The 14,676-nt window shown below is 36.4% G+C and overlaps 1 protein-coding gene across 1 annotated transcript in view; it reads left to right on the top strand.

Annotated features, from left to right (window-relative positions):
• The window catches only part of LOC134673595 (putative epidermal cell surface receptor), an 86,787-nt gene that overhangs the window by 44,321 nt on the left and 27,790 nt on the right, over positions 1-14,676 (top strand). Inside the window, exons 3-6 of the mRNA XM_063531595.1 lie at positions 11,237-11,757; positions 12,193-12,379; positions 13,564-13,693; positions 14,364-14,508. Of these exons, the coding sequence (XP_063387665.1) occupies positions 11,237-11,757; positions 12,193-12,379; positions 13,564-13,693; positions 14,364-14,508 (983 nt within the window). The remainder of the gene's footprint in view (positions 1-11,236; positions 11,758-12,192; positions 12,380-13,563; positions 13,694-14,363; positions 14,509-14,676) is intronic.

The following is a 14,676-nucleotide window of genomic DNA, read 5'->3' as shown; positions in this document are numbered from 1 at the left end:
AATAAATATAATACAAATACATAATAAGGGTGGATGTAATCTATGGTTTCGTGCGCTGTAAGATGTAACTTAAAAAAAAATAGGTATGTAAGCTGTGGTACTTGAAAATATTTTTCTACTTATATTATCCTACATAGTTTAAGCAACTATAACCAATTAACCACGTATTTCTTGGCTATAACCAAGATGATGGTTTGAAATAAAAAAAAAGTTTAGAGGCGTCAAAAATAAAGCAGGATAACGCTGTAAGTGATAGAAGTTGACTGTAAAAAGTCAAAACTTGCCTTAAATGAGACACTAGCACGCGGCCCGAGGGATCCAAACGACAGATCTCGTAAGGGCCACATTCCACGCCGTCGGATTACACTAAACGAGCCATTACAATGCCCATTACTCCCATTAGACACGTATTTTATTCGCTAGAATAAGGCCCGAGACACAGTCAAGATGGTATACTTAAGACAGTATTTTAACACCTTCAGGCCGGATAGTTTCGAAAATATACCTACTTCCTATTTTACCATAATCTTTATATATAAATATACCTAATTTAGGCAAATGTAAAACATAGGTACCTCAATTAAGTGTAGTGTGTAAATAGTAGTAGTGTTCTGCAATTAGGTATAGATGTGCAAAAATAAGGATTAAATATGTGTTAAAATTGATAAAAAAAACTCAACGTCCAACGTCAAAATCAAGCGTCTAAACGTCTCGTACGTAGGAAAAGACGTCGTCCTAAGGGTTTCCTTTAGCTCCGTCAGATTACACTAAATGAGCCATTACCTACATCCCATTACTTCCAACAAACACGTTTTTATTCCCTTACTCGTAAGTCGTAGAATAAAGCGCTGGGCATATGATCGTGATGTTATAGCCAGTATTTTAACTTCCTACTTATACATACTTAATATTTACACAATATCAGAACTGATGCAATAATTCCAATAGCTTTGTCCGTTTGGATTATGGTGACGTTTCTATAAATCAATTGTGAATTTTTGACACAGTTATCGAGGAATTAAATACACATACACATTACCATACAATAATATTAATACTTTATTTATGTATGAATAAAGTAGTAATATTATTGTATATATAAAATCATAATGTAAACATTCTAAACGGTGTGCCTATAATGCTCATATGTGTTCTATATTGAGTTTAAATACTTTTTAATTTATTTATACCATTACCATGTAACGTTCTTTAACGATAAATTACGCTCTGGCAATGAAAATAACTCTTTTCACCTCCAAATTGGGTCTTCAATTATGCTGTACGTAAACGTCCAACTTCCTACTTTGTCATACTGCCGTATTCGAACTTCAAGATATTCACAAGAGACGACACGTACTAGATACGTTATAGCAAAGACACATATAACTTCGTATAAGATGAATAAAGTCTAAGAAAAAACGTGCCTCGGAAATCAAGAAAAAGTCATTCTCGGATAGATGGCGCACACACCTTTAGCCTACGAGTACCTATTCTCGGCTAGATGGCGTGACGAAACCGTTTCATATTCAACAATTTTAACACATAGATATCAGTGAATGAACATGGGTCAAAATTATATAAAAATAATAAAATCATTTATCCATATATATTCATTTTTTTGATAATTTTATACGTGTTTATTTTGAGTTATAACTAGTCGTGTGTCGATAGATGGCAGTAAATTTACAGTGACTACAACATTTACTACGACAGGACCCCTCTATACTATCTATTCTTTTTGGTTATAGTTTAGATATCAACTGGTTCTCTTTTGCAGCGCAATTCGGGCAACCAATGTCACTTTTACGTTAGATAGAGTAAGATATTCTATTAGATGTGAATTGGATCTCTAAGTCATATCCTGTGGAAATCGTTCAAGAGTATCTCCAGAATCGCGCAAATGTCTTTGACAGGATATATCGTTATCGTATCTTGGTGATGTCTAAAAGATATCTAATAGATATCTATTTCAAAATCTGAATCGGGCCCATAGTAGAAAAAGTTGTCCGCTTCACGAAGGTAGACCCATGGTTAATATTTAAAGCCTGTATTAATGTTATAAATTAACACCATAGCTAGCTATGGGTGTATGAGTTTATATATTTCTTTTTATAAAAATGTGTTGAACGGTGTTGAAAAATTACGCGCATATTACCTTAATTAAGATATTAACTCTTTTCTTTTAGAGTACCGTAAAATGTGGTGAGTTGGGTGAAATTGGACTTTCAAACCTCGATAAAATTTTATTTTTACATGTGAAAACTGAATGGTGTATATAATAAGTGGTTCGGACGTTTGTATTTTATTTTGGACAGTTCCATTTCATAACTTTGACGATAAAGAGGAAAACCCACCTCACCCCGTAGTGCCTCGTATTGGGGGTGAGAGGGTTTTTCATACAAAGGTGATTTTGGAAGATTGTTGGATCGATTTTTTTTATTATGCGTATTACTATAGCCCCTTTTTAAATTGGAATACATTATTTTTGTAGCAGTAGCCTTAAAATCCCTTCTCACCCCCCTCTCAAACCTTCTCTCCCCATTCATAACCCAACTCTCCCCGCGAAACCTACTCACCCCGTTTTACGGTACGCTTACCAATTTCTTAGTGGAAGTTAGGTGGAAATGCATTTCGCACCTGAAGCGTTCGTATACCGGGTGTGGCCTGTAACACGAGCAAATAATTAAAACATAGATTGTACTCCTTAAACGGTAACACTTTTGTTCAACAACTTTTATAAATTATGAAGTATTTAGACTCCCTATTTTTCATACAAAATAAATATTATCTTCAATGGACGCCACCGCCGCGCCATATCATTGTGATTGACCTTGCTTGTCATGCCTTAAACATAACAAAATTCGCAATACATTGCGTCTTAGAATAAACTTTGAAGTATATTAAAAATCTAACCGGAAGTTATTTTTAAAAGTTGCTGAACAAATGTTTACTACAGTTTAATTTTTTGCTCATATTACAGGCCACACCCGGCATAAAGTACAAGCGAAATGTACTATATCAATTTCGATATTTAATTTTTATTTTTAGAATACCGTTCCTTGTAAGTTGTATTGCTATTTTAACATCGATAAGGTAAGAATGGGGCTGATTGTACAATGGGCAGGTCGGCTGCCCTAAGCAGAAAACAAGTAACTCAGTTTTGACAAATTTTTGAGGAGAGCAAAAAAACGTAATTTGTCTGTTTTGTTAGGTATTTGGTCTAAAATATAACATTTTATTATACCATTATGTTAAGGGCGATAAAATTAAGCTTATACAGACTTTATTTTTTTATATTCTTGTATATAAAACTTTGTACAGGCATAAAATGTTTTCTGTGTAGTTTACTGCCCGAAAATCTCAGAACCATTCTACACAAATTCAAGTATCTCGTGTTTAGCTTTGAAATAGCAAGCACTTTAGCTTCTTAAATACTAAACATATTTGGCTCTCCGCTCAATAACTTTTCAAATTTTCATGTAATTCTGAAGGAAATGGTATCAAATGAAAGCTAATGATATAAGCTACCGATAACTCATTTTTGTTTCTTTCTGGTTTGTCGACTTCAAAATTTCTGTTACATAATAAAACGCTTGAAAGAATTATATTTTTTTTATATATATTTTAAACTCATTTTCTCTTGGAAATTATACTTTTTTTTATTAGTAATTGCCCAACTAACAATTAAGCGACACTTAGCACTTATTTTATCACCTAAAGACATAGAACGGCTGTAGAATAGCTACATATTCTAAGCTTACAGGCTCTGGTGACATCAAGGTCTTTAAGAGGTCCATATATAGCTTTAAGATCCACAGTAGCCGTTTTGGCCGCTACAATGCATCTTAAGCCGCTAGTGTTATAGCTCAAAGTGAATTCTACCACCTTAATATCTATATGAGTAATAAGCAGCAGCAATTTTCGCTTAAGGTTCTAAACAGGCGATAAAAAGTCTTTTATAGCTCCGTGTATCATAATCGCTACTTAACTCTCTTGTATCACTTACAGTCGAAAAGAGAAGTTATGAGTCACCATTATCGATCATGTAGTCGCAGACGAGCGTTATTCAATACCTTAGTACATCTTATACTGTTATTAGAGTCTTACTTAGGACCTAAGCCTATAGCGCCATGTTAAGATGACCGATGAATCAATAAGCAAAACAAAAACTATTAATTAGAACGTAAATACTTCATAAAAATCGATACTTTTGCTCAATATTGACCTAATGTTAGTATTGTTATATTTAAAACCGGACTTTACGTATATTGAGAAATTTTACGAAAATTAAATACGGTGGACCACAAATAAAAAAATATTATATTCAGATAAATATGCAAAGGATCAGAGGCCCATTAAAATTCTGTTAGTAATACATATAGTTTTTGACAGTGTAATTAATTTCGCCATCATAAATCCGCAGATAACTCCTGCATCAGTGAACTAAAATCATTATTTGCTTTTAATTATCCGCCATTACATTTCACTTCAAGCTGTCACAGAGCAAGCTTACGAATAATAATACAAAATGGAAACATCTGCAACCAAAGCAGATAGGGCTAAGGAAAAAATATGCAATTACCTTCTTGAGTGTTACAAATATTGACTTTAAATGCTAATATACCATCTAAAGCTGAAAGTATCATCTATATGGCCCTACACTACTACTCAAATAGTTAGTATTCGCTTATTTGGCACCCTTTTAAACCCTAAGTACTTAATCAACGCTATTACAACACTACTTTAGCGCTCTTCTACTACAACAGTTTGTAGTCACCTATATGCAACCCATCTAGCTCCTAAAGAATTAATTAACACTATTGTAGCTCCACTATACCGCTCTTATATCTCTTTTTTTATCCGCTAACCCTACTGTAGCACTGTTATAAATCTTATGGTGATAAAATTTGTGCCCAATCCGGGGTTAAAACGGGGTTATAGCCGGCTATAACTCCTATTTTTAGAGTACTAACAACACCTAAAGAGTAAATAGGCGCTTATATAAATCTCTTCTAACCCTTAAATTTAGCGCCTAATATATGTTAGTTGGGTGATGTTGCCATCCTCAGACCTTCTGACACATGGTTATTGGTAGCTATTTCATCGATTTTATTTATTGCCAGCGATTATTTTGTGATGCAATATCCCATTCCTTCAACAAACCCTCTGTCTTCGTGGATGGGTGGTTTCAAACTTCTAAATTAACGTAAAAAAAGATACGGTTGTTTATGTCAAAATACGTAAGTATTCGACAGTCTCAAATGAATCAAAATTTAAAACTGGTAGGTAGTAGGTAGCTTAAGGAAGTCCCTTTGACCTAGAACTATGAAATGTGGCAAGTAATATTGTCTTACACTATAAGTATGGGAATAATCTGAAAACTATAAAGTACCTACTAAAAAAGAAATAATTTAAATTTGTAAGGTCGGCAAGTTTGACTTGCGCTTGCATTTTTTATAGTCCTATTTGACATATGTCTTTGATAGGAATGAGGCTGGTGCATGGTATGGTGAGAGCTGGTGAGTCCATAAAAATCAATATTTGGGGACAATCTTTCACCTGTTGACCTAGCCCCAAATTAAGCAAAGTTTGTACTATGAGTACTAGGTGACGATGCCGACGATATACATACTTGCATAGATAAATACTTAGGTGTACATAGTTACTTTATTTACTATTTAACTTTACTTATGTAACAAAGTAAAAATCGAATTAAATCCTTCAAGTCAGTTTTCCCTCTTTCTTATAAATCAATATCGATTCTTGGCTATGTTACCTATTAATATGGTAAGTAATTGGTGGTTCTCTTTATTGGCTAGAGTTAAACCAAAAACTGCAGAGATTTTGACAGCACACGCAGTGCAGGTGTTATTTTAAACGTCAAACTTCTATGAAATTATGATATAAATAACACTGGCACTGAGTGTGCTCTCAACATCTCTACAGACTTTTTTGGTCTAACTCTACTAATAGCCTCCTCGAAATTGATCTCAGATGATTCACTACACCACATAATATATTTCTTTATAAAAATTCAATTTCTGGATTAAAATAAATATTTCCCTTTTGGTCAATTGAATCCAGTCAGTTATTGTTTGTTTCTATTTTTTTCCAAAACCTTTGGCATGGATACGGCATGATTATGATTTCCTCTTTCTTTGGCGTAGGCGTCTATCTCATGCATTCTAGTGTTCTGTTTTCATTAATGTAGACAATACAGATAATTTTAATTGTTTTAACAACACTTTTTCTTTATACTTAAATCTCACAGACTCTTCACGTGTTAGCCTTTGACACGAATATTGCTAAGCAAATTTGTTCTCTATGTACTCGTCAGTATATGTTTAAACAAGGTACCTTCTGTATAACTATGTAACTAATTTCTTACCTAAATTGCAGATTGTGTTGGGAGATACTTGTTTTACCATTGTAATAAACTGATTCGCAGTTACGAACATCTACGCTAAACTCAAGTATCTCGGTCATCTATATGAATTACAAGTATCTCTGTTTAGTTACTTGAATTTAGCGTAGAAATGGGACATATACTTGAATTCAGCGTAGAATACAGGGTCAAAAAAAGATACTTGGATTTTAAAAACATGAATATTTTAAAAACTACGCATTATTTTACAATTATTTTTTTGGTGAAAGATGCGCCTAAAATTGTAGATTCCGAAAATCCAAAAAACCCGTTTTTGAAAATTTCCGAGATACTTGTTTTCTGCTTAGGGCAGCCGAGGTTAACGCGTGTCGTCTCGTGACTGCACTCGTTTAGATTTCGCTGTTGATTCGTCAAGCTTAAAGTGAATTAAACGAACCAAACCGCTGTAACTAATACTTATCCAAATAAATAGAGCATTTAGAAATGTTTGTGCTGATTTTTTTTAACTGTGTATCTATATCTAATGTGGTTGGCCTACACCCCTACACGATCAGATTCTTTGAAAAGAATTCTTTACATGTGAAAATAAAATGTATGACGCATTTAGTCTTTTCGGTTTAGCTAGTGTAGTTACTAAGTTTTCGCCATTATCATATTAGCCAAATAACTCTCACTACTTATTACTATAGGTATTTAGGCCTTCTGCTATTTGGCGTCTACAGTACTCGGTCTCTTGCGGCCTTCACCCATTGTACTCCCACAACGTTCATGGATCAACTTCGGATTTTAACGAGGAATTTAATATAGGTATTCGATAATTCAGAATCGTAATGCCTTGGAAGTATCGAATACCAATAAATTTAATATTGATAGATAAAAACAAGCAACCCGCGCACCAAGTAGCGATATCATATTATTGGGCCGCGATTAGAATTTAAACGAGGTAGCGGTTAATTTACATATTTAACGTAAGTATATGGATGCCTATCAATTTTAAGAAAGATAAATACGAATATGTGGACGTCAATATCTTTATATACACAGATAGGAAGTAATTTTTAGGGTTCCGTACCCAAAGGGCCCCATCAAAAAACTATTTCTATTTCTATTTAAAGGGTAAAACGGGACCCTATTACTAAGACTTCGCTGTCCGTCCGTCTGTCCGTCTGTCTGTCACCAGGCTGAATCTCACGAACCGTGATGGCTAGACAGTTGAAATTTTCACAGATGATGTATTTCTGTTGCCGCTATAACAACAAATACTAAAAACAGAATAAAATAAAGATTTAAATGGGGCTCCCATACAACAAACGTGAATTTTGACCAAAGTTAAGCAACGTCGGGCGTGGTCAGTACTTGGATGGGCGACCGTTTTCTTTTTGCATTTTTTTCCGTTTTTTTTTGCTTTATGGTACGGAACCCCTCGTACGCGAGTCCGACTCGCACTTGCCCGGTTTTTAGATGTTGATGATTATTGATTAGGTACCTATGTACCTACCTATGTCATGTGTATGATGTGTGCTGGGAACATCAAAATACAGAATTATTAAGTAGACGCGGCACTAGTATAACTCAAAACTCAAAACTCAAACTCAAAATATACTTTACTCATGTAGGCCTAGCAACAAGCTCTTATGAATCGCAATTAATCTTAATCTAATTATCAGAGCAATTTATTGATGTTAATATTATTCCATAATAACATTAGATTATTATACAGATCAAATTTAACACTAAGAATTTCACAAAAGGATCGTCAAACATTAAAAAAATTGTATAAAAAAATACTAGTCTAGAATTTCTAGAATAAAATCTAAATGTCAAAACAAAAAAAACAAAAGAAGTAGATAGCATTACATCAGAATATCCATTTCCTCATCAATAATCAAATATACCTAATAAACAAATTAATAATCATTTCGAATAACAATTAATCCCGGTATCCCATAGGTAGCGGTTCCAACCAGGCATGGCCTGGGGTAACTGAAATCCCAGAAGAATTTCAAAATTATACAGGAGAGATAGAGAACTTATATTGAACTAAAGTACCTACACGTTTAAACTGCATTATTGGCAATTCTAGATTGTACTTAACCCATTACCTACCTTTAACCTATCGGCTATTAGAAAAACCGGCAGCGGCGTTGTGCGCCGGCCCTTACAGAACCGGTCGGCGGTTGTTTGGGCTAACCCACATTCGGTCGGTTTGAGGTCGCCACCTTAGGGCATCCGAGTACCTACCTGCACCCGAGCGTGAAAAATGACGTGTTCGATTTAAATTCGCTCTTTTTTGGAGTCAAAGGAGTACAGTCAGCAGCAGATGTTGCTAAGCGGGTAAGAGGTTCAAAATGATAAACTCGTGTTAAATAAATTAATTTTTAACACCTCGGCCGCTTAGCAAATTCTGTCGCTGACTGTACATTATGCTAAATCAAGGCACCTATTTAATTTATTTAAGTAATTTCTGGGTGTCTTCGACCTGATTTGACGTTGTAAGCACTTGATTTTTTTAGGGTCATACGAACATTTAGATTTCACAACCAGAATTTTAGTTTAGTTGTATGTGTCTATGCCTATGTATAAGATAAGGTTTACTCGGGTAATTCCGAATGTCGAAAACTGTCGGATAATTCCGAAAAGAGACTTTTATTATGATGGAATTTAGGGTGATTTTCATGTGAATTTTGGAATTATCCGACATTCGGTATTACCCGAATACACCTTACTTACAACTCCGTCTTTGTGCGAGTGCGGTCTAAAATTTGACTTATTTTTGTGGTAACGATAAAGACCCAATATAGACCTCAAAACTCGAGGACTCGATTCTCGGAGACTTCGCTCGTGAACAAGCAAAGAGTAAAGCACAGCCTGCACTCGTATGCAACGTATGCAATAGTATGCATGTCACATATCTCGTGCTAATATCGAGGTGTTGGGCCGCCTGGTTCGTGAACTCATGTGTAACCATTATGTAAATGTATGCAGGTGTTGCATTGTTTTTAGAGCATTTGCTTTGCTGCACTAATTGAGAGGTAATATTTAATTTTAAAATATTAACTGCATATAAGTACATATGTACATATAACTTATATATTAGACTTATATCGACCGGGATATGAACCGTGATTACTTTTTGTATTGTTTACCGTGACTAGCCGTAAATCATTCAACACTGTTACTTCTATATTGACGCAAAATAAGGACTCTATTTTTCTGTGTCAATAAGGGTATGTTCTATATATTTACGTATGTATCTTTACATTGGCTATATATATTTATACCTATACACAACACAATCCTTATTGAATTTACCTTACCTTATTGTCGTCGCGAAAGAATGTTCTTACCTAATGTTATTTGTCATTTCATTCTCTACGCGTGACAAATACTTATTGGCATGCATGAAAACATGTCTGGTGATGAACATTGTTGATCTACATTGTTTTGACAGAGCTGTTTACCGCCAATGATACGAGTATTGTTACAAATAAAATACGCACCAGTATCACAGAATAAATAATAGTACTGCCGTACAGAAAGGAAACTTCCTACAAAACCGAAGTTTGACAGCGGTTCACGGTCGAATCATGCTATCCCTTTCTAATATATGGCACTATCCCTTTCGGCTATTTAGGGTTGTCAAAATTCAAGTGATTATCTTATCTGTGGTCGTGCACGCAAAAGGAAGTCAAGTGGTGCCAACCCTAATAATTGCTCGGAGCAATGCTGAGCTGAGCGTAGCCGAGTTTGGCCGAAGTCAGGAGTTTCGCACACCTGCCTGTGTTTACACATTATCCAATTTAGCTGAAGCCTCCTGAGGTATTTCCTTTGCGCTACGACATGGGATTTCTTCAAGAAGCGGGTATTTAGGGTTCTCAAGGGTCGGCAACGCTTAAGTGGGTCCTGTGGTGTTGCTTATGTCCATGGGCGACGATGACCGCTTCCCATCAGGCGGCTCGTCTGCTCGTTTGCTGACTATTACATAAAAAAAAAAGTTCTATTTTTCGCGTTATGGAAAATTACCTAATTATATTAAGGCTTAGCTCCCATCCCATTTTTAATCTCATCATAGCCGGTACTCTTTTGTTTTGCGCTCTACTGACCACACACTTATTGCTCTTTTAGTATTTATTCCAATTAAGTTCAATCACGAAATGCGATTCTCACGCTCAAAAAGTCATTGTATTGTCTACGTGCCCGTCGATACGTCTCGGCATCGCATAAGAAAACTAACATATTTACGCACATCGTGAAACGCAAAAAAATCTCTATTACAAAGTGCGCAAGAACGAGAACTATTAAATTTACGTTTCGACGTCAGCAAATTTATGTTTGTTTGAGAAGTTCCAATCGAACTTTACAAGACAGTTACGATTGGAATCCGTTAACGGATTCGATCGAGTAGTTTCCGATCACTATAAGTCAAAGCCTTTATTACATGTACATAAGGTTTTAAATTGCAATGGAAAAATAACCGTACCTTTGATGTGCAGGTTCCTCTCGCCTACTGACCTTGCTCCAGTTTTCATAACTTTATGTTGGAATAATCAAATGGAGTAGATTTTTGATATGCTTTTTGCAGCTGTATGCAAAATAGCAAGACGGTGTTTGATGAACTACAAAAGTTACACTCTGAAAGTGGGTCATTGTTATTCTATACAAGATGTCCAGAAAGTGATACGTTTCTGCACTAGAGCATTTTATATTCCATGTCGTTATAACGTTGATATAGTTTCAGTGATGCAGGAGACAATATTTTTTCACATCACAATGCTAATATTCAAAGCTTCAAAGCTACTCTAAATTGTCTGTTTTTGTTCTAATTAGTAATTATTATAATTTTCTCTCCAGGTAAACTAGTAGGAGAAGAAGATGACGGAATAGTGGCAGCACCTCAAACCGAAACAACGGTAGAAATGGTAGAACATCTCACCGAATCACCCTCCCCCACATCAACCAAAGCCACAGCGCCCCCCACGAGATCTACAGCTCCTCCCACACCAGAACCAGAAACAGGAAGAGAAACAGAAAGAGAAACAGAAACCACTAAGGAAGATGATACGGCTACGATCGAATCACCCAATCTGAAACCAAAAGGAAGACTACTAAATTTAAATCTAGATGAACTAAAGAATTTCGCCCTCACACTACATAATAGTACTAAAGTTACTGATCTTAGCGATGTAACTTTGGATGGCGAAGAAGAATTTGATCCCTCGAAACTAGAAGTTCTTAAGTCTATTAAAGATCTGCCTGATAAGTTTTACTCGAATCTGCAAGCACCGTTCCATCCTGCGCTTTTGGCGGATCATTCTGATGAAGGGAAGGAGGAAGGAGAGACAATATGCGTTGAAAATGGAATCAGTTATAAGGTTAGTTTAATATTATGACTTTGACTTGTTATGACTGACCGTAGCCGTTTGTTAGCTGCTAGTTAGAAGCTGACTTAGTGCTGCTAATTTCAATAGGTTTCATAATACACATAATAGTTACATAATTATATCAAAGTACAAGTTACAGAAATTTCCCAGTCAAAAACGTTTCCATTTAAAAACTAGAAAATATCATTCCATATTACCATAAATGAGACCTTGCCAGACATTTTCTTGAAAATTGCACAATTTTGGTAATTTTCCATTGCCATATATACAAATAGTTGGTGTACCGAACCGAAAAAGAAAATGTGCTTGCGTACATATACCAAAGAGTTTTTATCTATTGTCAAGCTTTTGTATGTACGATTCTCCTTACACTATTTAGGTATTCAAAGAAATGTAAAACGTCAAATCCACGTATCTTATTCCCAGGTAGGACACCACGTGGATCGTTCATGTGAAGAGACATGCGAGTGCATGCCAAACGGCAAATTCAATTGCTCCCCGCGCTGCAAGCATCCGTACGTCCGCCGGGGACGGACACTGAACGATCCGCTGTGCTTCGAGTCACCCGTCGATGAGTGCTGCAGTATCATCGCGTGCGCCACTGGGAACGGAGGTAACTTGTCCGATTGGCAGGTGTTCTTACGGCTTAGCGACGATATTCTGGGACTGGCGTCGGCTAAGACGACAACCAATAGGTTGGAGCGAAACAGCGATCGGATAAAGGTGGTAAGGACGAAAGCGTTCCCACCTATGGTTTTCGCCTTAAGGTGACAGTCCATTTCCAACGACAGCTGGATTATCATTCATTTTACTATGGAAATTGACAATAACACCGACGCGTTCGAACTAGTAGTGCAGCTGCGGTCAGAAATGGAATGTTACCCTTAGCCGAAGCCAAAGTCATGGCCAGACCGTTAGGCCCAGGTTGTTCTCACCCGCCGCTCGCGTCGAGAGCGACCACTCCCGAACATCTACGAACACACCATACAAACGCCCCGAACGAACGGTGAGAACGACCAGAGGGCCTACCTCGAATCACGTTTGACATGTTGCCTCACTATCGCACTCGTAAATTCGTACGTAAGTGTGACAGAAAGGCAACACGCCGAACGTGGTTCGTGGTAAGCCCTCTGGGCTGGGCTTACAATCGGAGCGTTCAAATCCTGGACTACGGGAAGTATCCGAGAAATTCTAGATTCTGCTTTTCTTTTTGTTATATTAGCGATATTATGAAAACAAATTTCCTTAATTTTATATATGTGACGTTCCACGACAAAAGGTACCTTATGGCGACTGGCGCTTACGACGCATAGCGCCGCAATAATATTGGAGCAGCGTTAATAATAGCGTAAGCGCCAACCCCTATAAGGTACCCCTGGCACGTCACATATGAACTAGTGCCAATAGGGATGTTTCCTGTACTTAAAATAAATTATTTCAAACCGTGCACGAAATAAAGCACCAGATAATTATTAGAAAAACATAGATAGCAGCTATTTTTAAACACAATTTGTATTTAATAAATCGGATTGAAATATAAAAAGTAGGTGAGTTTACCGTGACGTCACTACATTAGTTTTCATATAAATTCCATATTAGAAAATCGTTTTGACAGTTCTAAAAAAGAAGCTGATTTGACTAGTAGGAATGTAGCCTATTCAAGAAAAGTAGGTAGGCGTGCAGCATACCATAGGTACCTTTTTTAGTACTTCGTTAAAAAAAGATCTGGCAATTAGTAATGAGTGGCATGACTAGTGTCTAAAATCCCAAGATGTTCATTTGTTTCCCTGCCTGCAGACACGAAGGTGACCAAACTGGAGGTGTGCAAGTACGGCAACGACACGCACCTCACGGGCGACACGTGGAACGTGGGCTGCGAGCAACGATGCACGTGTGAAAAGAACTCGATCATCGTCTGCAAGCCGAGGTGAGTTTAATGCAATGTGTCAGTTTTTGCTCTCTCTTCGTCTAATCGTTTGACCCTTACCATGCCCTCCCATCACGAAAGGCTTATAATTATTTTCAAATCGATATCATAGATGGCGCTAAATGTCGCAATTGACCATTACGAAATTCATTAATTAAAAACATTATAAATTAAATACAAACATGAATAAAAACACGAAATCAATGCATTATTTTAGAAAGTTATAAACTACAACTTGCTACAACCCTTACTAAAGTTGTATTGATCGAAAATACCTACACAGTGTGATTTTTGAACTGTGTCAAGTTAGTTATACCGAATAATTATTACCTACTAAGGGGCTAACCCCGAAATCTCAAAAACAAATACTTTAAACACATCGCTTTATATCACACATCGGTCGGACATACTCCATGTCACATTCTTATTAGGTCAATTTCGAGTTATGTCACGTTCCGAGGATGTCACTTTCTGAGGACGTCAGATTCTGAGTTTGACACTTTCTGAGTTCGTCACATTCTGAGTGAGTCACCGAAATGTATGAAACAGCAGATTTGTTATTACGCTACCTACAACTTATTCACCTAATCCTTTTCAAATCATCTTGTAATAGCAATGACTGCAACGTAGGAATAATACTCTATCTTTTTGACTCTATTCTTTTTCTCAGGTGTGCCCCTCTACCCCCATCGGACAAATGCATCAACGTCCAAGATCCCAAAGACGCCTGTTGTGAAGTGCAAATCTGCGACGTTTCGCAAGATGTGCACGAAGATCAAACTGACAACGTCACTAATTCCACGACTACTGCTGAGGTAAGAGGTGTCTGCGTGATCACAACTAAAAAAAATATAACGTAACAAAAAAAAAACATTAAAATTTTATTTTTGGTTTCATTACAAAAAATATGTGGTGCTTAGCTTTCAATTTATCAGACCAGCAGTCTAGCCTATTCTGAGAAAAGTTTTTAAGTGAAAACTTCT

The sequence above is a fragment of the Cydia fagiglandana genome, chromosome 18 (genome assembly GCF_963556715.1).
Source record: "Cydia fagiglandana chromosome 18, ilCydFagi1.1, whole genome shotgun sequence".
Taxonomy (NCBI): Eukaryota; Metazoa; Arthropoda; class Insecta; order Lepidoptera; family Tortricidae; genus Cydia; species Cydia fagiglandana.
The sequence above is the reverse complement of the archived record's forward strand: the minus strand, read 5'-3'. Positions and strand labels throughout refer to the sequence as shown.